The sequence below is a fragment of the Ahaetulla prasina genome, chromosome 2 (genome assembly GCF_028640845.1).
Source record: "Ahaetulla prasina isolate Xishuangbanna chromosome 2, ASM2864084v1, whole genome shotgun sequence".
Lineage (NCBI taxonomy): Eukaryota > Metazoa > Chordata > Lepidosauria > Squamata > Colubridae > Ahaetulla > Ahaetulla prasina.
In genome coordinates, this window is record NC_080540.1 from 65275891 (window position 1) to 65299011 (window position 23121).

General features: G+C 36.3%; 1 protein-coding gene across 1 annotated transcript in view; it reads right to left on the reverse strand.

The window, feature by feature from the left end:
• The window catches only part of CACNA1D (calcium voltage-gated channel subunit alpha1 D), a 275621-nt gene that overhangs the window by 59052 nt on the left and 193448 nt on the right, over window positions 1–23121 (reverse strand). Inside the window, exons 31-40 of the mRNA XM_058171105.1 lie at window positions 21525–21563; window positions 20981–21109; window positions 18213–18278; window positions 16985–17076; window positions 15885–16044; window positions 12177–12304; window positions 11956–12052; window positions 10600–10702; window positions 9486–9587; window positions 2721–2851 (exon numbers count right to left, since the gene is read on the reverse strand). Coding sequence (XP_058027088.1) covers window positions 2721–2851; window positions 9486–9587; window positions 10600–10702; window positions 11956–12052; window positions 12177–12304; window positions 15885–16044; window positions 16985–17076; window positions 18213–18278; window positions 20981–21109; window positions 21525–21563 — 1047 coding nt within the window. The remainder of the gene's footprint in view (window positions 1–2720; window positions 2852–9485; window positions 9588–10599; window positions 10703–11955; window positions 12053–12176; window positions 12305–15884; window positions 16045–16984; window positions 17077–18212; window positions 18279–20980; window positions 21110–21524; window positions 21564–23121) is intronic.

A 23121-nucleotide genomic window follows, 5' to 3' on the forward strand; every position in this document is an offset into this window, starting at 1 on the left:
CTTCGTGGCAGATGAAACATCTCTGCTACAGTCCAAATCGTAGCAGAGAAAAGCCCAAGACACCGCAGTTAAGAAGCAGACCGAAGACCAGGCCAAGAAACCGGCCCGAAAAAAGCTGACTCATCGCCCCACCTCCTCGCCTGAAAAAACATGGCCACCGTAGTCCGCCACTCACTCTCCCGGCCCTGTACTCAACAGCCGTGGGTGCAAAAAGGTCCAGAGACCTCTCCCACGGCTGCCGAAAGATGATCAAACAGACCGGGGGGCGCAGGCGGCTAGGCGAACGGTCCAGGCACCGCCATCCTTAGAAAGCCCCGAGATCGCTAAAGCCGAATCTTCAACGCGGCGCCATCTTGCGCATGCGCAGAACCAGATTAATCACTGGTACCACCGTCCAGGACTCAACTATATATTTTTTCATGTGATCTGCTGGAGGAAGCCTTTTACACTATTATATGACTAAGTCCTCATCCCTAGGAGTTCAATTCTAACCATTCCTCAGTTAGACTCAGCTGATGCACACTCAGTGCCCTTTGGCGTCATAGGGGCATTTCCATAGTTAATTTAACTGCACTGAGAGTTTTGTCTTTTAACCTGCCGTCACCAGAACATCTTGCAATTGTTGTGGTTATAAAATAAAGGAATTTCAATATCTATCAACAACTATTTGTTCTGAGACCCAATGTTCTATCTGGATTAGGATGCCATTTATAAATACCAGTTGCAAAGAAATGACAGCAGGAAAAAGTATGTCTCATTTTTCAGGGCTGTTGTTTTTAGCACTGAGAAGCAATTAGTTGGCTATGACTTGAGTCATGGCTTGATCTAGCAGGCAGCTGTTTTCAAGCTCTAATTCCCGCCACCTGTGTATCACTAAACACAGTTACTATAGCCAACAGAAGATTTAAAACTGAAAATGTCCAATATTAACTTTCACAGTTTGGCAATCAGCCATAGAATCAGGATGAGAAAAGAAGATTTAATTACCACTTCACCCATCCAAATGGTCTTCAACTCAAGAGCAATTATGAAGGAAGAAATACACGCCCTATTTACTTGAGTATCCATTTCTAGAACATTTGTGTAAAAATGTAAAAAACGTAATAAGCTAAGGATCCTACAGGTCCAATAAAATGTTTTCACGTCCTAACAATACTGCTTCAGAAAAGAAAACTTGGACTTTATCGAACTCGAACTTCTTTAAATAGCTCCTACTTCAGCTAATAATTTAAAAAAACAAGATGTGACCCCCAAAATGACTGAATATCCTTTAGAAAAGTATTTATCAAATAAAAAAAAAGCAGGAGATAATTGAATCATCAGATTTCCAGTTCTGAAGCATATGTTCTGGTTGTGCTATTTGTATCACACCAATTGGATCATATAATTTAGACACATCTCTGGAATGATACATTTAATAAAAGAAATATTTCACAGCAACAAAATTAGCCCTGAACAAAAATGACATATCAACATGTGTGCAGGCCTGCCCTTCATTGCCCTCACATTCTTGATCCAGTTCTGGATTTTGCCAGTGTGGGGTATTAAAGGAGCAGGAGCCAAAGCAACTTTTTGTGGTTATAGAGAGATCTTGAGAATGTGTAATTTGAAGTAGGGAGTCAGGTTTTTTTGCTTGCCCAATTCTATTTAAAAATTTCAACCATAAAAAGTTGCGGCCCAACCAATTCTGCATTTGCTTTTTTAAGATTTTTCCATCTTTGGCTGCTGGTTGGACTGGTAGTTAATATCATACTTCATCTCCGACAATGAACTAGAATCTGCCATCTTCTTTAAGGATAGCAGGCTACCTTATGAACTGCAGGGCAGGCTTCCTAAAACAATCTGATATTTCACTGGTTGACCCCCAGGATTTGCTTCCTGAGGAGGCTTCTTCATTTTGCCCAAGGGTAGGGCCACCTCTACTTCTAGCACATCTTGAACCAAAGCTTTACCTCCTTTACCAAATAATGCTTCACAAAGAGCTCTCTTTATGTCCTTATCTTTCAGCAAATGGGAATGGGATAAATGCAGGCCAGCTTTTTCTACTGGATCATCATGTCCATAGACTTCATACATTGATAGTGAGATATATGTAAACAGAAAACCCCTTGCTCAGATTTATTAATGCTTCTATAGAACCATACTCATCTGTTCTTAGAACATACAGCATTATGTCCATGTGGATTTAATTAATGAGATGCTTTCTTACATACATCTTATAGTGTAGCTATTATATTGCTGATTAGGAAGGAGTGCAGATGAAAATAAGAAGTGTGTTAATTCCATGTACATTCATAGTATTTGGAGGTGTCTGTTTCCCCTCGAGGATCACTTTTAAGCTTCTTTATTCCTACTATCAATGTAGATTTCTGGTTCTTCTTAGATCTTCATGTATGCAGAAGGCAGTTCATATAGAAAGGTTCTTTATATACTACTTAAATTCACGTGGAACCTGACCCTCATACATGATGTTGTGGAGATTGGCATCTTAAAAAAATGTAAAACCTACCTTCAACCTATCTGCTGTGGCTTCTGTAAATATTCTTCACTTACCTTTCAACCCACAGAAAAATAAGATTACTCCTCTTAATGTTGAAGGGCCCAGGCATCATTACAAAGAACAGTCCTTGTAGCATTGCTGACTGCATCTACAGCCATTTACCTGTGGTTATTAATAAACTTGCAAGATGGTTAGTTAAAGTGTAGGAAAATAAAGTCACCTGTAATGCAACGGTGGTGTTCTTTGCAGGGTATTTTCCCACCAGTCCTTGTTCTTTCCGTTTCTTGAATTTCCTAAAGTAGTCCTGTATCAGAAAGGTGGCATAGAACTTCCCCACGGTTACCTCATCATCTAAATGAACAGACCAGAGAGATGTCTCCCACCTCAGCGCATTTCATTAAAAGCCAATATATACTCTATCCAAGTGAGAAAAAAATGTGATCGGTGCTCTGTGCATTAGGATTCTGGCTTATAACAAGGCAACCTGAATCTAGCATAAAGCAATGTTTAACAGGCAAACTAGGCTAAGCAGTAGAAGCAGATAAGTGAATTATGTCTTATGAAAGGAAAATAAATTATTTTATTAGAATTCAAAGAGGAAGCAGTTCTTTTAAGAGGCTGATAGCTACATGGACTTGAAATACTTTCATCCATTTGAACCAAATTGCTACAATAAGAGCATCCTGGGAAATTCTCAGGTTTATTTAGACTTGGTCCTTTTAAAGGAGGGATGTGCAACTTTTTAGGCAAGAGCTGCATGTTGGAGACGGTAAAATCTAAATTTAATTAAACAGCTAAACTGACGATTTCTCCTCCATGTCCAAAAAAACTGTAATTTCACTATCAAAATTTTATGGGGCTGCATGTAGCTTCGTCATTATTGATAAAAGGAACATATTTTTATAACAAATTCAAGTATGTCCAGTTACTGTTATTCACCTAACTTTCTAAACTATTGAGTTGCTATGTAGGTTTTCTCTGGGTGAAAATACTCAGCCAATTATACTCATATAAAATAAAGTGACAGGTATCAGAAATCAGACTTTGGAGCAAATGCTACTATTTTAAATTAATTACACTGGAAGCTTTGCTTCATTGGGTCTTTAGGAAGTTTTTGCAATGGAATACAAAAGGATTTTGGCAATGTTAGTTTCCAATAACTGGATAGGTTGAATGTGATGACCATTATTACTCATGAGTGATCATTTCAGGAACAAGTTAACTTCTACGTTTGGCTCACAGATTCCTATTGCTCTACTCTTATTCCTCACTGACAAGCTCCAGATCTCTGGATGGCCTTCCACACTTTATGATTTGAAGGTACAAAAGGGACAGTTTTTCTGAAAACTATGAAGAGTTTCTTTAAATTACTGGTGTTATAATCAAATATTTTGTTTTGCTACCATATCTGATTCTAATTTCAGAAAAGAATTTTTTTTTAAACAAGTCATCCATGTTACTTTTTACATTATGGACAATTACAAAGAATTTCATTGTGAAATGGTTTTAAATGCTTTCCCAAAATAATGTTATTATTCTGGTTAGATTAACAGTACTACCTACAGAGCAAGCCCATATTTGATAATTTATTTTATATTATGCTCCGTTAGAAGAATTAGAAGAAAAAAAATTAAGATTTAAAGTCGCTTGGTTGGGAGTCCAGTCTGTTCCATGCTGTCTCTTAAATAGCATTGCTGAGCCTGATCTTATCATGTGACAAAATGTCTTTTGAAAAGGTCCTCATCAATCTCCATTTGTGACAATGAAAGCTTAAAAGTCCTAGCAATTCAAAATCAAGTAATTTTTTTTCTTTAAAAAATTTAACTATATTTGAAAAGGATCAGAGCACCTAATGTGTAATCTACCTTGGAAACTATTTTCTTAAAATGAATCTCATCAAGACTATACCTGAATTAACTTCTCCTTTGAACCACTAAAATACCCACGGAATGTTTTATTGCACTGAATGTTCCCCTGTCCATATAAACAGAATTATTCAGAATTTTGTTAAGTAGAAAATCATGCAATAGTGACATGCATTTTGAGCCTACAGGAAAAAAAATGATTGAATAATTGTCATGGAATGATAAGAATTTGATTTTTTGATTAAGCCAACTGCCAGTATGTTCTCTCCTGATCAGTGATGCCTATATTAATCTAATATGTTGAAGGAGACAGCAACTGACAAAGTACACACCTTAAGGACTACCTTTGAATAAAAGATGGTGCTAAAAGTTGGATGTCATAAAAGTAATAAAATAAAAGAAATATGCACACAGATCTGATATTGGTAATGGTTAAGGTACCAGGTTAGAAAGCAGGAAACTGTGAATTTTAAGTCCTAATTTAGCCATGAAAGTGAATTTCGGCCACTCATTCTATCTCAACCCAACCCACCTGACAGGGTTGATCTTATGGGGAAAATAGAAAGAAGGCATGTTGGTTATGTTTGCCACTTTGAGTTATTTGTAAAAATAATAAAGGCGAGATACAAATAAAAATATTTATGAAGATAATTATGAGCTTATGACAAAGCTTCTTTTCAAAAAGTTCTCAAACTATTAATTTTAATAAGGGAATGCTATTTAAAATGGATTTCAGAGGACTAAGAAATAAACTAAATGGACCAAAATATTTTGTACGCTATAATAGACAAACATGCCTTAAGCTGACTTATCATAATATACAAATGTTTTTTTTTCTGATACATAAGCATGTTTGAAAGTGGATATTTACAAATTTGTATTTCCACATTCACCTGCCTTTGCTTGCAATTTCTTGCTTGTAGTAGAACAGCAGAATGAATATGCAAAGGGGAGAGATGCAGATCGTATTTCACAGATCAAACATGGATCCTTTCTGAGTTTCTTAATTTGGGCACAGTATGCAGTGCTAGGTATGTGAAGGGGAACAGTTAGGAAGAAGTGAGCATAGAAGAAACAGAGCTGTTATCTACATGAAAAAAATATTAGAAGGGAATGAATTTCAACAAAACGAATATGGAAGAAAAATGAGAATATTAGATAGGTGTCAGTGTGCTTGGACAAGAGTTAAGAATAGAAATAAAGAGAGACTTGGTGCCACCTTTCTCGCTGGGTGCTAATTTATGGCACTTCGCACTGGATATGGTAAAAGCCGGTGAAAATAGCAACGAACAGCTGTTCCCGGCTTCAATTTCCCTCTCTGGTTGAAAGAGAGAGAAAGAGCAGGGGGGAGAGTGGTAGATTCCCCTAGGGGCTTTGTTTTTGTTATGCAAAGTCCCAAAAGGTCGAATCCCATTGAATCCTCCTTTAATCTTCAGTATTCACTGCGCTCCTGCAAAAGCAGGAAAAGAGGAAGGTGTCCACTTCTGCTAACAACTGATTTCTTTTTGTGGATTTCTATAAGCAGACGGAAGAAGCATGAGTGAACAATTATTGGTTTGCAAGTATTTTTGATTTCCTGACTTCCACCTTCTTTAAAAAGAGGGGGAAAAAATTCCCCCCTTCCTTTAATTGTTTAAAATGGCATTTGAGAGCAACTGAAAGTAGAGCGATAAAGGAAAGGGAGCCTTGCTGCAAAACCGAAACTGAATGGAGATTTTATTTTATTGTGTTGGACTGTGGATTGTTGGATTATATTATGTTGTTTAAGTATTTCATAAGGGGATTCTCAGCAGGAACTTTGTCCTGAAGGTTCTTTCAGAAGAATGGATTCGTGACTTTATACAGGATTACACAGAAAGAATGTATTTAATTATTCAAAAATACGAATTGATAAAAAAATGGGGACGTTTTGGATGAGAGTTTGGAGGAAATTAACCAGTGTAATCAGAACTTGGAAAATGGAATGGAGGAGATACAAACAAAAGTGGATAAATATGAAGATATGATCGTGAATAAACAAGTTGATGTAAAGAAGTGTTCTTTAAATAGTTTGGATGAAATGCCTGAATTTGTGTTACAGGAGGCTGTCTCCCGAACCGAAAAAACTCACAGGGTTAATGCTTTCCAAGAGTTCTCTTTTTGGACTGATGGAATATACGGCAGTAATTTGTGGATTCTTGGACATAAGGAACTACTAGGAAATATTGTGACTGACTTTTCAAAAGGAATAATGAAGGAAAGACAGAGATTAATGCATCAAAAAAAATGGCAAGAGACAAAAGTATTATCCTTGAAACAAGGTTTTTTTGAAATATTAACAGACAAAAATATTAGTGTCCCGGAAAGACAGTATGTGAGGAAGATCTGGAAGAAATGGGTTGATTATATGTTTTATATCTATCATAAAAGACTAGATATTTGGATCTATACTGGATTTTGACGAGGAAGGATTAAAGTTGAATAGATATTGTAATTTTCTGTATTGAAATTTTATAATGTGTTGCACTGAATTTTAAATAGAATATTCTCGAAAGATCTTATGTAAGAAAGACCTGGGGAAAAAATTATATGGTTATAGAAGCTATAAGGGAGATATTCTCTGAATTGGATTGGATTTTTATGCTTTAGCTGGTTTTAAATACTTTAGGATTAATTTGTTGTATTGATTTATATATTTTATTACTGTTCTTCTTCTTCTTCTTTTTTTTTTTGAAGGATTTTGGTTATGTTAGGAGGAAGTCAGAGCTAGAGAGGGAAAATTGGTATAATAGTTTTGGGGAAAAATTTTCTTAGCATATGTTTGTTTTATTTTTAACTATACCTTGTGCTTGTTCCAGGAAGTCAGGGGGGAGGGTATTAGTGAAGGGAGGGGGGTTGGGGGGAAAGGGGGGGGAATTTTTTTTTGGTAAAACTTTTTGAATAAAAAAAAAAGAATAGAATAGAAATAAAGAAACCTTGGAATAAAACAGACGAATGGTGTCTAGTGGGTTTTTTTCCTATTATCATTCGTTTTGAACTACATTTTTTGCAATGTAACTTGTCACACAATATGCCAATCACTTTTAGTCTCTTTCAAGATATTAAATTTTTTTAAAAAACTGGATTTAATGCTAATAGTATCTAAAAATATCTAATACCTTCTTGTATTGGTATTTCTTATTCCGTAACACTGCTTATTATTGAGAGATGGTGAAATGACTGTAACATTTAGTCTGTTTAGGTGTTGTCTGAGAGACGTAATGCATATTGAAACTAATGAAATAATGTGATCTAATTTAACATAGTTTAAAACTTTGGTCTGTCAAATATATATCCTACATTTATTTATTTTCATTCTAAGCCACAGAATAGAATAGAATAGAATAGAATAGAATAGAATAGAATAGAATAGAATAGAATAGAATAGAATTTTATTGGCCAAGTGTGATAAGACATTGGTCTGATCTGAAATAAAACCAGTATAATTCACAAAGTTTTCTTCAAATTATGATGTTGCTTAAACTGAAGCTATATAATCTTGAATTTATTTCAGGCTCCTGAGAATCTGCAGGCTTGCTTTTCTATAGGTTTGTTTTTATTTCATATTCCTAGATTATTATTACGTCCTTTCCTTTTTCATGTTGCCTATACTCTGTAAAGATTTCTCTGTGCTTGTGAATTTAGTGTTGCACTAAAATTTGGCGGTCTTCCGTTTCCTACATTTTAATGACAACTTTTGTGCCTTTGCTTTAGGCAGGTTCGGTCACTCATCTTGTCACAATACATTGATATCTTTTTGTACACGGTGATGCAATTGGGCTGAACTCTCCAACTCCACTTTAAAGAAGGCCTGCATTGTGTGTTAGGTCTGAATCATATACCCACTAAAAGGCTCTTCATGCTCAGTTTAGACAGCCATGGCTTGCTATTCTGAAGCATGTCTCGGTATTTCAATAAAAAGAGGGGAATGAAGCTGGCCAGAGGCAACACTGATTCCATGCCACCACCCTAAAACAGAATTGCTTCAGAATATTCTGAAAAGACTGATAGTTGAAAGGAATAGAGGCTGCAGAAAAAGCTCAAGCACATCGTTACAACAAAAGCAAACTCATCTAGGCCATGCAAGAAATCAGCTGTGCGGCTAGAAAAAAGCAGAAGGGGACATAGAAATGTCATTTTAAATGTGCAGTATCTGTTCTCTGGACAGTTGGCATTGCTTGGCATTATCCCATCCCACCCTGAATCTGAATTGTCAGTTGCCAGGGGCTTCTTCTGGGCTAGCTGAAAAGTAGGACAGCTAAACATGCTCTTTCTCTTTGTCTCTCTCTCTCTCTCCTGAAATACTAAGGAGGTCATCTTTGGAGGGAGGACCGAATTCAGTACTTTTAGCAGTTAAGCCATTTTTAAAAACCTAAACCAGAGTGATCTTGAAGGGTGCAATAATACTAAAGCAGTACAGTAAAGCATAAACATTTTAGAAGATGAACTCCAATAGCTGGGTCTCTTGAATGTCTGACAGCAGCCTCAGATGTTTTCTAACTATGCAAGAGATTCTGCACTTTTAAAATGAAAACAGCAAATCAGAACATCACCCGCAGTCAACACTTTATCACTGTATCTATGAACAAGTATATAGCCATCCATATATAGTTGATATACATATTTGCATTTAACTTAGATGCATAATTTCATTTAAATCAATCATAACTTTCCTAGTTACATAGTTCTAGCTAATAGACTAACATTAGCGGATTGTTTACTCTGTATTTCTTAATAAAATTACTTACTCTTATTAAATTTAAGAAAATAAACTATTTTCTTAAATTTTGGAAGCAATTTAGCTTACATAATCATTTTGTGTTGAAGGAAAATAAATGAAAGAATGGCTCAAAAATTGTAGACTAAATTCCAAATTTAAATGCATTAGTGAAGATAATAAAGGCTTCTTATTAAATTGAAAGGTTTATGTATAAAGGAAGTTTAAATTCTTTATTTCAGAATGCTATGTTATGTGTTTTATTGTAAATTAGTATCTAAAACTTTACTATCTTGTCATTTAGTTAACATTAGCATTCTCTTATAATATTTTTTCTGTGTTTTGTATTTAAAATGTGGAAGCTATAGGAAATCATGTTACTAACCACCAGCAGGAGGAACAACTTGGTCCAGGAGCTTCATACTGGTTTTCTTCCAGATTTTCTTTATGACGGCCCTGAGTTCTTCATTTGCTTGCTCTAAATTTCCTGAGGAGAGTGAGAAGGAAGGAAGGAAGGAAGGAAGGAAGGAAGGAAGGAAGGAAGGAAGGAAGGAAGGAAGGAAGGAAGGAAGGAAGGAAGGAATTACATATATTAATATGTAACTAAAGAGCAAAATGTGGTTTGGAGCTCTACAGCTAAGCCAAAGTTAAATGAAGTTTCCACAAAAGGTCAATGGCTTTGACACTAGTTTACTTTGCTTTTGCTTTGGGACAACATCACATAGTCAAATATGACTGCCTCAAGATTCAAGAGACACAGATCCAAGAGATGGTCTATCACTTCCAGTAGCTTTGTGATGTTCTCCTCCCACAGCAAGTCTGGCCGATTGGATTAATAGATTTTGAAGTGGTTCCTATCTGGCTTGGACTGTTTCAGGTCCTCTGGTCTGCAGATACCAAATTGAAGCAAATGTGCAAAATAAAGAAGCTACTAATACCGATAAATTTCATATTTGATCAAACATATTTTCTGATGCATGTTACTTTGTCAACAATAACATGTTCCTTTCTATTATATACAATTTTTTGAAGGCCAAAGATTTTGAGAAATCAAGACAGTGTTCAAAGTGCAACTGATTCCCACCACCTATCCTATTTTTCAGTAAAAGGAAACTATTGCCCCACAAAAAACTGAGATAGTTGTGAAAGCCATTCATTGCTTCTCATCCAGGAAGGTTCTTCAGTTCTGACTGGATAGTGGGAAATGGAAGGATTTATATTCCTTGCAGACAGCTTGTCATTTGAAGTTTATATTAATAACAGCAGAAGAAGCTGCTTGGATGAGAAGCAAAACATCTTCAAAGAAAAACCAGAAAGTCCAGTTGCCTCTTGAAAAGAAGCACCTTTGGGACAACCATGACCTGGATGACTGAGAATCTCCATAGCCATAAATGCAATTTTTTACATTTACAAGGTCCACCACATATATCAAAAATCAGTACTAATTATTTGACAAGGAGAAATAAAGAACGATTAAAATATTTATTATAGACTCCTACCTTCAGTTTTGATCTTCAAGGCTGTTCTTACTAAAGCAAATAGAGTAGCATTAAACATAACTGTTCCATCACTGTTTAGGGGCATGTTCATGGCTACCAACCTCTGCAGATATTTAAAAAAGAAATAGATACAAAGAAGGCTTAGTATGCGTTTATCAGATGTTTAAAGTGTATGCCCAGGAAATTAATCTAAAAACATAGGAGGACATATCATAGTCAAGTGGTTATTATTATTCATATAATAATATGAATGAATATAGATGATGTGAGCTGAATACTACAGGGATATCTAATAAAATAGAGGAAATTCTGCCTGACGTGAGATTTCTATAAGTGAGTGTGTTTTATAATCAACACATAAAACAATTCATACCAAGCATACTTTATACATTAAAGGAAGAAGATAAATATTTAGGATGAGCATACCACAATTACTATAAAGTTTCATTTCTTTTTATTTGATAGCTTCATAGTTGTTTAGTTCTCTCATAAAATCAGTGGGAAATATTTATAGCTGCAGGAAGAATAAAAAGTAATTTCTGTGGATAATGATTCTAACTATCTTTGAAATTTCCATTGTTCTGAAATGAGACTTGTTTTTAAAAAAAATAACTATAAGAGTTTTATTTACCAATGAAAATAAGATGATCCTTTCCAGCATGCTCTCCTCATGAGTAATTTAAAGACATTTGTTAATCTAAATTAAGGGTAGAATGCTAGTTTCATGCTATGATTCAATTGTTTACTACTTCTTTGGTATAAATGTTAAGCTATGTCTAGGCATTACCACAACACTGCTGATCTGCTGGATAGGATGGTGTTTGTATATACAACTTCAGTATAAACTTGGAAACATCCACACAACCAGAAGCTACTGTGTTTTTCCTACTTATATTCTATGTTGATAGGCAACCGTTTTTGATCAAAGGACCGCAGCTGGCCTTTTAGTTCTAGCTGGAAGTTACATGAGCCAGCAATCTCAGGAGCAAAATTCATGTCATGTATTTTTTTAAAACTAAGAATCATCAATCTTCTTGCTTTTATTAGGGGCAGCTTTTGATGTATATGGGACTTCTTTACCTCCTTTCATAACTGTGAATAGGCAGTTTATAAAAATCTTGACTATTGGATGAATTCTCCAAAACTTTCTTTTGCTACCAGCCAAATACTACTCCATATCAATGAACCAGAACAAAGGAAAGAAGTGGCATTATTTTTGTAATAATATCCAACACAGCCTAGTGAAAAAGCTAATAATTAACACTGGAAAATTGGGTGCAATGAATACACAGGTATCTCTTCTCTAGAAAAGTGCATTACGTAGAGGTTTTCAAAGAATCAATGACCTCAGCCTACCTTGCAGGCTACTCTGTGAGGACATAACTTCCCAAAACCAAGGGGAGGCTGGATGCGTCGCAATAAAGTAACAACATCAAGGTGTTTTATTCTCCCTCTATAAAAAAGATTTTTAAAAAATTAAATAGCTCCAGCTGACTTAAATTAGGCATTATTTTGTTTTGCTTTTTACCCCCTTTGATAGGGGTAAATTGATGATTGTAGTCATGAATGTAACTTACTTTGCTTCAGGATCATATTCTGACCATATTCTTTTAAATTCATCCAGATGATGTGGCCCAAGGATAGACCAATCACGTGTCAGATAATCGAAGTTGTCCATGATAACAGCCACAAAAAGATTGATAATCTTAAAAACAATAGAAGACAGTTTTACCATATAGCTCAGGTAGCAATCAGAAAGATCACCTTGAAAGTTTTGTTTATTAAATTAGATTTGAACTCTGAAATAAATATATCTCTTTTTGGAAAAAAATTTGGTGCCTGTGAATCAGTCTTGATTCCTGGTGACTGTCTGGACAAGTCCTTGCAGCTTTCTTGGCAAGATTTTGGAAGTGGTTTGCAATTGTCTGCTTCCTCGGGCTAAGAGAGAGCAATTGGCCAAAGGTCAGCTGGTTCTCCATATTTATATTATGCCTTAGATAAATATAAACGCTTGCTAAAAAATAAGGTCTATAAACTTGCCTGTAAATTTAATTGCCTGCATTTATCTGGCTGTAAACACCCTTGCTTCAGAGTAGAATAAATGCAGGATTATGTTTTTTGCTCCTTTTGGCACAATGTTCCATAGGAAAACCTTTTCTTTTATGAACACCTTTCATTCTTTAATTGGCAAGTGGAAGGGTTATTAGAGCAATAGTTGGACAGATTCCTATAAGTGGAAGCTAATCTTAAAATGGCTTTGGTCCAGGGGTGGGCTGCTGGTGGTTCGCAGGGGTTCAGGACAGTGGTGGGTTTCAATTTTTTTTACTACCGGCTATGCTTGGTGGGCATAGCATGGCTTGGTGGGCGTGGCAGGGCAAGGATACTGTAAAATCTCCATTCCCCCCAGACTCCAGAGGAAGGTTACTGCAAAATCCCCATTTCCTCCCAATCAGCTGGGACTCAGGAGGCAGAGAATAGATGGGGGTGGGGCCAGTCAGAATTTTTACTACTGGTTCTCTGAACAACTCAAAATTTCCTCTACTGGTTCTCCAGAACTGGTCAGAACCTGCTGAAACCCACCTTTGGTTCAGGAGAACCTCTAGCTAATATTCTGTGCAGTTTGGAGAATTTCCAAATCCCACTACTGGCTGGCCCCGCCCACCCTGCCCCACCCAGGTGTCCCCATGCGGCCCGTTTTGGATGCAGTTAAGTGCAGGGTGCACATGGAGACTTGGGGAGGATGAAAAATGGGCCTACTGGAAGTTCAGGAAGGCCTGAAATGGGCCTGTTACCGGCCTCCAGAGGGCCCCTGGAGCCTGGGGAGGCTGTTTTCGCCCTCCCAGAGGCTTGAAGAAAGCTTCCAGAGCCTGGGGAGGACAAAAACTCCCCCCGCTATGGTGCAGGAGTCTGACTAGGCCATGGCCACTATGGCCATGCCCACCCAGCAACCGGGCAGAGAACCCCTTGCTAAAATTTTTGAAGCCCACCCCTGCTTTGGTCCCATACCATTTATGGCTTTGAAGATTAGAGTTAATGCAAGATATTCATAAATATACTAACATGTCATCTTCCTGTGAATTTGGAAATGTTATACCAACTCCGGGGATTTAAAATGTTAATTTTGGCAAACATTTTATAATAGAAACTGCAACAACAGTGACAGGAAAAAGTTGATTATTAAAGAAAAGGAAATGCTATGTTGAGCAGGTATAATATTATGTCAAGTCAAGAATATTCATGTCAAGTCAAGAAATATGTTCTCATTAGTCAGAATGCTATTAGAAGAAAATATTTGGAGAAAAATAATAGAAATATTTCCCTCAAATACTGGAATATTGCTATCATGTCACCCCTAGTCACTTTTTTTCTCTAGACTATCCAAACCCAAATCCTGCAACAGTTCTTTATGTTTTACTCTCCACGCCTTTAATTATCTTAGTTGCTCTTTGCACTTTTTCCAAAGTCTCAACATCTTTCTTGTAATGTGGTGATCAAACCTGGATGCAGTATTCCAGGTGTGGTCTTACTAAGGCTTTATAAGGTGGTACTAAAATTTACCATGATTTTGATTCTATGCCTCTGTTTATACAATCAAAGATTATATTAGCTTTTTTGGCTGCTGCCACGTATTGCTGGCTCATGTTTAAGTGATTGTCCACTAAGACTCCAAGGTCCTTCTCATAGATACAGTTTTTGAACCAGGTTTCGCCTAATCTATGTTTGTACCTTTGGTTTTTCCTGCCTCTGTAAAATCTTGCTTTTCTCCACATTAAATTTAATTTTGTTGGCTAGGGCCCGTTGTTCACATCTGTCAAGATCTTTTTGGATCCTGAGTTTGTTTTCTGGGATGTTGGTTATTCCTGCCAGTTTAGTGTTATCTGCAAATTTGATGAGTTCTCCTATTCCCTTCCATCTGAGTCATTTATGAAGATATTGAAAAATACTGGACCTAAGACGGAACCTTGTGGTACCCCACTGTTTACTTCCTTCCATCTAGATGTAGTACCATTAAGGACTACTCATTAAGTGTGTTTTGTCAAATAGTTACAAATCCATTTGGTGGTGATACTGTCTATCCCACATTTTTCTAATTTACCAAGAAGTTTTTGATCTACTTTGTTGAATGCCTTATTGAAATCTATGTATACATACATCAGAGATACAGAATTTCACTGGTCTACTAATTTAGTAACTTTGTCAAAGAATGAAATAAGATTGGTTTGGCATGATCTGTTTTTGACAAACCCATGCTGGCTTTTAGTTATAAGTTTATTTGTTTCTAGATGTTCACAGATCTGTTTTTTGATTATTTTTCCCAGTATCTTGCTAGGTATTAATGTTGGGCTGATTGATGTTAGGCTGATGTCAGACAATAGAAGGAGATCAAGTGCTCCATTATGGACTGCTACAAGACTTTATCTTTCCCCACTACCATGCAAAGCCACTAAGCTAGATCATCTGCTGGCATGAGTTGAGGTTTCAATATGCTGATGGTATCCAATCCAATTATATCTCCACTATGTAAGTGATATGGTAGAAGTCCTACTCAGTGCCTGGAGGCTATTTTGATCCAGAAATGGATTTCACTAAAATCTATCAAGACAGAATTGGATTGACTCCAGAAATAGTTCATATTTGATTCTGGATAAGATGTTATTTCTGCAAATAGAGCTGTCCCACAACTTGGAGGTCCTCTTGTACTCATGATTCTTGACTGAATAACAAGAGTAGGCTGTAGGCATGGATGCCTTTCTATAACCATCATTATATTGATTATTTCACTTGTTGTGATCTTTTCTGGATCAAAAGGCTTTCCTCTTAGTCGCTCATACCCTTAGCACCCTGTAGATGGATTACTGCAGTGTTCTATATGGGACTGTCCCCCACTTTGGAGGGTAACACACATCTTACCCTCCAAATATTTATAATCCCCTCTTCTTCCTATATTTTTGGAAAGCCATAAAATCCATGCCCTTCAGAAAGCCTTTTGAGGAAAAATAAGAGCATGTTATCTTGAATAGGGATACATTGTACTGATGGATAATAATTGAATTAACTCAACTTTGGTTTTACTCTGATATTAATACTGCAGGCATACAAAGTCTTTGAAAGTGGAGCACCACATAAGTAACAGCAACAAGGAAAGGAAACTATAAACTAAACTAAACTAAATAAACTAAACAAAACATAACATAACATATGCTTTGTGACTTAATATAATTAATCTTTAGTACATTTTCTTGTTCAAATTTTAGTCATTCAGAAATTTTACTTTCTAGACTCACCAAAAAAGCACATAACATATAGAAACTGATGAAATAAATAATAGCAAAATTGCTCCCACATGTGTATTCTTCTCCAGGGTTATAATCAGACTCTGGATCACAACGTTTTCCTGGCATGCAAGCTAGCATGATGTCTTGCCAAGCCTCTCCTGTAGCACACCTTTAATATGGAACAAAGGAAGATAAAATAAAACAAACAATATTGTTTCTTCTAGCACAACATTGCTATTATTGTTTCTTAATAATGGTCCCAGACAATATGAGTGAGGGCACAGTAAAGAGATTCCCATTAAAATCTTTAAAGTATAAGTACATTGATTTTATCAGTATTAATGTACTATTAATTACTAGGTTTTTAGTAATTATTCTCAATGGTTGCCTTATGATGTAGTGTAATAGGAGTTATATATGTTTTTGTATTCCTAAACTGCTTGTTCATGTAACGTTTAGAGCTCACATAGATTTAGGGGTTAAATGAATAAGCAGCCCGGAAACATAAAAATATGCAGAACTCCAATTGCACTTTATCATTAGGCAACCATTGAGAATGGCACAATTAACACAGGAGGTATTCTACTGTAGTTCTCCTTCCCTCTTATACTTCAGAGTCAGGGTGGAACCAGGTTGGGTCTCTTCCTATTCTTTCCTTGTTTCACAAGTTTAAAACATGTTTTTGCACATGTTAACATTTTACTTGTTTATGACCTATATTATATGTACTGTTGAAGGAACAGAAGATTAATTTCTTAGGTTAATAAAGTGTTTTTTCACAACCTACCACAAAACCATTCCACACATTTTTGAACTCTTTCTTGTTGTTGTTGTTGTTCCTAGAGTTTTCCCACAAGTTTAGAGTATCCTTTTTCCAGGTCGACCAAGAATTGATCCATTTGGTTGCAACAGGAATTGACCACCTGGTTTATTGCCCTAGCCTGATGTTATGGGCTGAGAGAGAAAGTGACTGGCCCAAATTCACCTAGCTGGCTTTCATGCCTAAGGTGGGGCTAGAACACACAGTCTCCTGGTTCCTAACCTAGTGTCTTAACCACTAGACCAAACCAGGTCCTTATGAATTCTATGCCAATAATAACAAATTCTACCGGAAAAGAAGAAGCACCGCTTGGGGGAAGGTTTGAAAGTTGTTGTTCCTGTTAATTTGATTGCCATCTTTCAGAGCAACTTTGCCAAATACCTGAAAGAGAAGTAACAGCTTACCGTGGTAACCTTTTGCAACTTTTATAAGCCTAAACAGTTTATTTTCTGCAGTATTGAATCAAATGCTTGTAATATGAAACGTTTCCTATTTTTGAACCCTAATACTAATAATGCTAATACTACTACTACTACTAATAATAATAATAATAATAATAATTTACTGGCACGTTGATCCTTAGCCATAATTGTCAGGTTTTACAACACAAATTGATAGTAAACCTCATCTCTCCAGGTGTTTAATCCCTTATTCTGGATTATTTTAACTAAGAAAAGACTTCTAGATATGAATCAATTGGATGAAACTCCATTACAGAGAAAAATGAAGCTATATACACATAGATTGTCCTCTGTGATATAAAGAAGTCAATGCCTTTATATAGGTCTGTGTTCCAGTCTTTCTTCCCATCATTCTTAGTTAATTGATGCTTGGTCAGTTTAAACACATTTATGTAATTCTCTAAGATCCAACACACTGTTTGCTGCTTTGCTATATTTGGGCCTTGCATCATCTCCATCTCTATTATCTTCTCCCCTTCTGTGTCACCCATTTCCTCCTTCTGGTTATGGGTTGCTGGAGGGTCTTTGCCTGTATTTTAGTTTAAACTGTAGATGAGCCACCCAGGGAACAGGTTAAGCTGTTAATCTCTGCTTCTCTAATATTGCTCCTCCCGATGCTGAATTTGAGCACTATAGGTCTGGCTTTGTTTCTTTCTGTCAACCAGTTGGCTTATTAGCAAGCAGCCAAAACATTAAACTTTAATTGCTTGCTACTACCGTGTAAATAAATAGTTGACTATGTCAATTGCCATATTATTGCCTATTTGGAAGCTTTTACTATATCAAATAAGGTGTTGCAATAAAGAAACCTCATTTCCCATTTGTAAATGAATTAAGTAGCATTGACCCCAGTTCAGTCCAGGGATTTAAAAATATATCCTTTAACTGCTAAATTTGACCTAAGTCTTAATGAAAGTGTTGGCAGCAAATTAGCACATTCTCTATATACAGTAGGTATTCCAACACAGATTGGCAAGAGACTGTCAATATCCCAGCCCTTAATAACTGACTTATATCATATACTTACTCATCAGGAAAAAAAAATGTTTTTATTACCTGCATTCCAATAACTGCATAGATGAAAAACAACATAGCTATCAGAAGGGCAACATATGGCAGAGCCTAAAATGAAAAGAAGTTTGAAAAGAATAACTTGCATCTATTTTTGAAGCTATTTTGCATGGACTATACATTTTTCTATTTTTAATTTCTACTCATCAGAAATAAATAGACAAGGATTGGCAGGGAAAGCTCTACAGTTATTTAAAATGCTATCCACACATGAAAGTATGTTGTACTAAATTATACTAATAGGTTGACTTCATTGTTGCTTGCTGTTTCAGGGTGGTGACTCAACATAAAACTGAGTCTTATTTTATTTTAAATGTTATTTTAAAATAACATATACAGGTAATCCTTGACTTACAACAGATCATTTAGTGACCATTCATAGTTACAATGGTACTGAAAAAAGTGACTTATGACTGTTTTTTTCCCAAATTTTTTTTATTTTTCCATAATATTTCCAACAATTTAACCAGTGTACGATACATTCAATTATCCAACATTTATTCCTCCCCATAAATTATGCTCAATCGGGCCTGGCCAGTCCCCACTCCCTTCCTTAAACCTTTCTACCCTTCTCTACCTTCTTTTACTTTCTCCACCTTCCTCCACCTCACTTTCCTACTTCCTCTCCTCCTTCCCATTTCTCACTTCCATCCTTTCTAACCCTCTCACATCCCCTCCTACTTCTCCCCCTACTACCTACCTACCTACTTTCTTCCTTCTCTCTTCTCCTCTCTCCCTACCCTTTCCCTTCTGAAGTGGTTGCTGAGCAGGCCCGACTTTGCACCATTCCAACTTAATTAATTCTTCAATTATTCGTGTACATTGGCAATCAATCAATTTATAATCTTCCCCCTTATGACTGTTGACTCCCCCTTAAGACTTATGATTGTTTTTCACAGTTACAATCTTTCAGCATCCCCATGATCATCTGATCAAAATTCAGGTGCTTGGCAACTGGTTCATATTTATGACCATTGCTTTGTCCCTGGGTCATGTGATCACTTTTTGCAAACTTCTAACAAGCAAAGTCAATGGGAAAACCAAATTCACTTAGCAACTGTGTTGCTAACTTAACTGCAGTGATTCACTTAACAGCTGTGGCAAGAAACATCATAAAATGGGGGGAAACCCCTTAACAAATTCTCACTTAACAACAAAAATTTTAGGCTCAATTTGGTTGTAAGTCAAGGACTATCTGTAAAGGATTAGACTTTATGATTAATAAATGCTTTTGAAACTAGTATTCCAAAATTACTAATAATTTTAATTAGTAATTTCCATCCTGTTGGAACAATTAGGAAATACGATGGCATATTTCTGAATGAAGAATTAGCATGGTTGGAATAACAGCAACAGTTACAAATCAGGTTATTACCCTCAGTCTGTAATCATGGGCACATAGTGCCTCACCAATTTCTTGTAAAAATATTTAATCAGAACTGCAAAGAATTGGACACAATTTAAGTGCTATGCAGATTATTATATTATTCAGATCTGTACCCACAATCAGTTCTTTGTTGGAATGTGGCCAAGGTACCTATGGAACTGTCTTCATCCTATCACATCAGCCCATCCCACCCAATCAGGCAGGGAGGGTATGTTATCTATCCCATCGTTTAAAGCAGGGGTCCTCAAACTTTTTAAACAGGGGGCCAATTCACAGTCCCTCAGACTGTTGAGGTGGCGGACTAGCTGGGTGGGCATGGCTAGGTGGTCATGTGATCAGGTGGGTGTGGCTAGGTGGTCATATGACTGGGTGGGCGTGGCCAATTTAACAGCCCATTTTTTTGCCTTTCTCCTTCCTAAGCTCCTGTTTAAATTGTTTTCAAAGACTTTTAATTTAAGGCAGTACTTTACAAGTCCAGAGCTGCTTTTCAAAGCTGCACCACCCCCTCCCCTATTCAAACACCAGCCCTGGTTCACATGGCTGTGAAAAAGACTTTTAATTTAAAGCAGTACTTTACAAGCCCAGAGCTGCTTTTCAAGTCTGCACCGGTGTGATCACCCCTGAGCTGGCCTTTCAGCTGGCTCGCTGGAAGATAAGGCCCACGGCAAGGAGGGGGGCTTAATCACACCACTCCGTCAGCCAGATACTTTGCATTGGCAGGCCGTATCCAGCCCATGGGCCATAGTTTGAGGATGCCTGATTTAAAGAATTCTTATTGGTGGGTTCTAGGAAGAGAGCTCTTGCCCCCACCTTGTGGAATATTATTCTGCAGAGGTCAGACTCACCCCCACTTTCTTGGCATGCCAAACAGGAGTTAAGACATGGCTCTGCAGCCTCACATGGTGAGCCCAGAGAAATATGCAGTCATGGGGCCAGTTAGTCTCTTGAAAGCCCTCCCTTCGCCTTTTAACTAATTTTAATCTCTTGTCTCCTCTTAAATTTTTAAAAAATGTTTTAACTTTCATATATACTGTTTTATATTTTAACATTTTATTGTATATCACCAGTCCCTCTTTGAGGGAGCTGGGCAGCACATAAATGCAATAAATAAATAAATAAAATAATGTAAATATATATTCCAATCAATATGATGCAAGTAAGATATGCATGTATATGTATGCATGCTCATGCACACATACACACAAAACACACATACACACACAACAGAGAGACACAGATATTGAACATCCTGATAATACACATCACCATTGTTTATACTGTGTTTCACTCTGGATCACCATGCAATACCTAACATATTGCATTTTGACTCAAGAAACCCCACAATTCTTTTAAATGTTATGCATACCTGAAATGACTTAATAAATGTCCACAATAAAGTTCGGATTCCTTCTCCCCTGCTGAGAAGCTTCACTAATCGCATAACTCGGAAAAGACGGAAAAATGTGATGGAGATTCTAGCACTGTCTTCACTGTTCTATAGGGTATTAAACAGAAATCAAACCATGTAAAAAGCAGAATACAGAACAATTCAGGGGAGAGAAAAAAAACAATAAAAAATGCAAAGGTGGAAGAAGTATGGTTGGAATATGTGTCTCTGGGTTCTTTTCCATTTTATAAGTATGAGGTGACAGGAAAAAATTACATGCTGGTACACAAAATCTGTACAAATGCTTCACTCATCGCATGCATTAACATGCTTTCCACATTGTTAATAGGGTCAAGTTGAACTTGCCTGTAGTACGGTTTGATAGGTACACTGACAACAAAATCAATCACTGCATACATTTTTTTAAGGATAAATAAAAAAAAAAAACCAGTGGAGGAAAGAATAATAAAAAGAATAAACTTGAAGTAGAAGTACAATCACTGGGGTTAGTTTGCTATCTTACCCCAGATTCATCAGTTGTGACAGTTTCACTTGGCTTTGGCTTTAAAAAATTAAGAACATTATGTATTAAAATCAAAGTAAAGATGCTGAAAAATAATTCTACTTGATGATACTGTGAAAAGGGAAAAAAAGAATTCAAATTAAAGTTTCATAATATGATGTTGATTAAGAAAAAAAATCCTTTTCACCTATGCCTTCATTAGTCATTTATGCTACTGACAGAACTGTGTAAAATGTGATGTTCTACTGTAGTAAAATACACTTTGTTATTATTAAATTATCTGATCATGATAGGCTTCCCTCTAAATCGTCTTTCTCCCAAATGATGTCTTCCATATCTTTTGGGATCACAGCTCCCCAATTTCTTACCACATTTGTGTAATTTTCAGAGTCCAAATGCATCTGGAAACCATCAGGTACGGAAAAGTTCTATTGATCCACTAGTCTCCAATTTGTGGGTAGTTATCCTAACCAAGTTAGGAGCTGATGGTATAGAAGTAATACTAACACAATTTTTTTTTAAAGTGAGAAGTTGTAAAGAGAGGAACAGAGAAAATGAAATAGAAAAGAATGGTGCCTCTCTATAAATTATTGTCCTTTTTACTATAAAACTCAGAGGCATTTTTGAAACTTGTTATTTTGTATTTCATATCTGAACTCTTAATATTATTGTTTTGGTTATCATAATGCTTCATAACAGAATAGGATTTGATAAAGGGCTATTAAGTTATTTACTGACTGTGGCTATTCCATAGAATGGTGAATTTACAAGTAGGGATATGGTCTAAGATGAATACTTGGCATACTGTTTGAACAAAACAACACTGTGTTGGTAACTTTAAAGACACACCTGAATTTAGATGGATAATAATTTATGATTTAGAAAAAGTTACGCTTCAGTTTTCATCATTATTCTGATTTTCTCATAGTACAGAGTTCTAAATGCTTATCAACTTCAGAAAAGTCCCTGTTTTACAGTCTATTCCTGCCTTTGCGCCCTCTAGATGTGATGGAACTGCAAATCCTCAATTCAGTCTGGGAATGGTGCATTTTGCAATCCAGGTAATTCTGTAGGGTATGAAGTTGGAGAAAGTTAATCTATATTATCCTTCAAGAAAATTTTTTGAGAGAAGTATAAGTTGTTCTATGTTCAACAGCAAATTAAATGAAGAAAATAAAAACTGAATAGAAAGTTCCAGTGACAATCTGTTAATAATTTTGTTTCTTAAGAGACAATATGGAACTGAGAAATTTTGAAAAGTCTCAGACTTTAATAGTTGCATGATTGTATTTTTAAAGGGAAGAGAAACCACAAATGCAACAACAAGGGAGCAAGAAATACAGTTCTTGTAAGAATGTTTGCATGTATTATCAAATGAGTATTGGTCAAGAAATCATTATGAAGCATAGGCAGCATATTGTCAGAGTACAGAGCAGATGTACTGCTGGCAATAACATTCTGGGATGATAAGGCTAATAGCATTTACTATCCATGGGGGCTTTCCATTCTCTGTGGAATTCAAATTACCACCTGATTGGGAAAAACTGAGATAAAAGGTTGCTTTAACATCCTGAATATTTGATTGATTCCTGGGGGC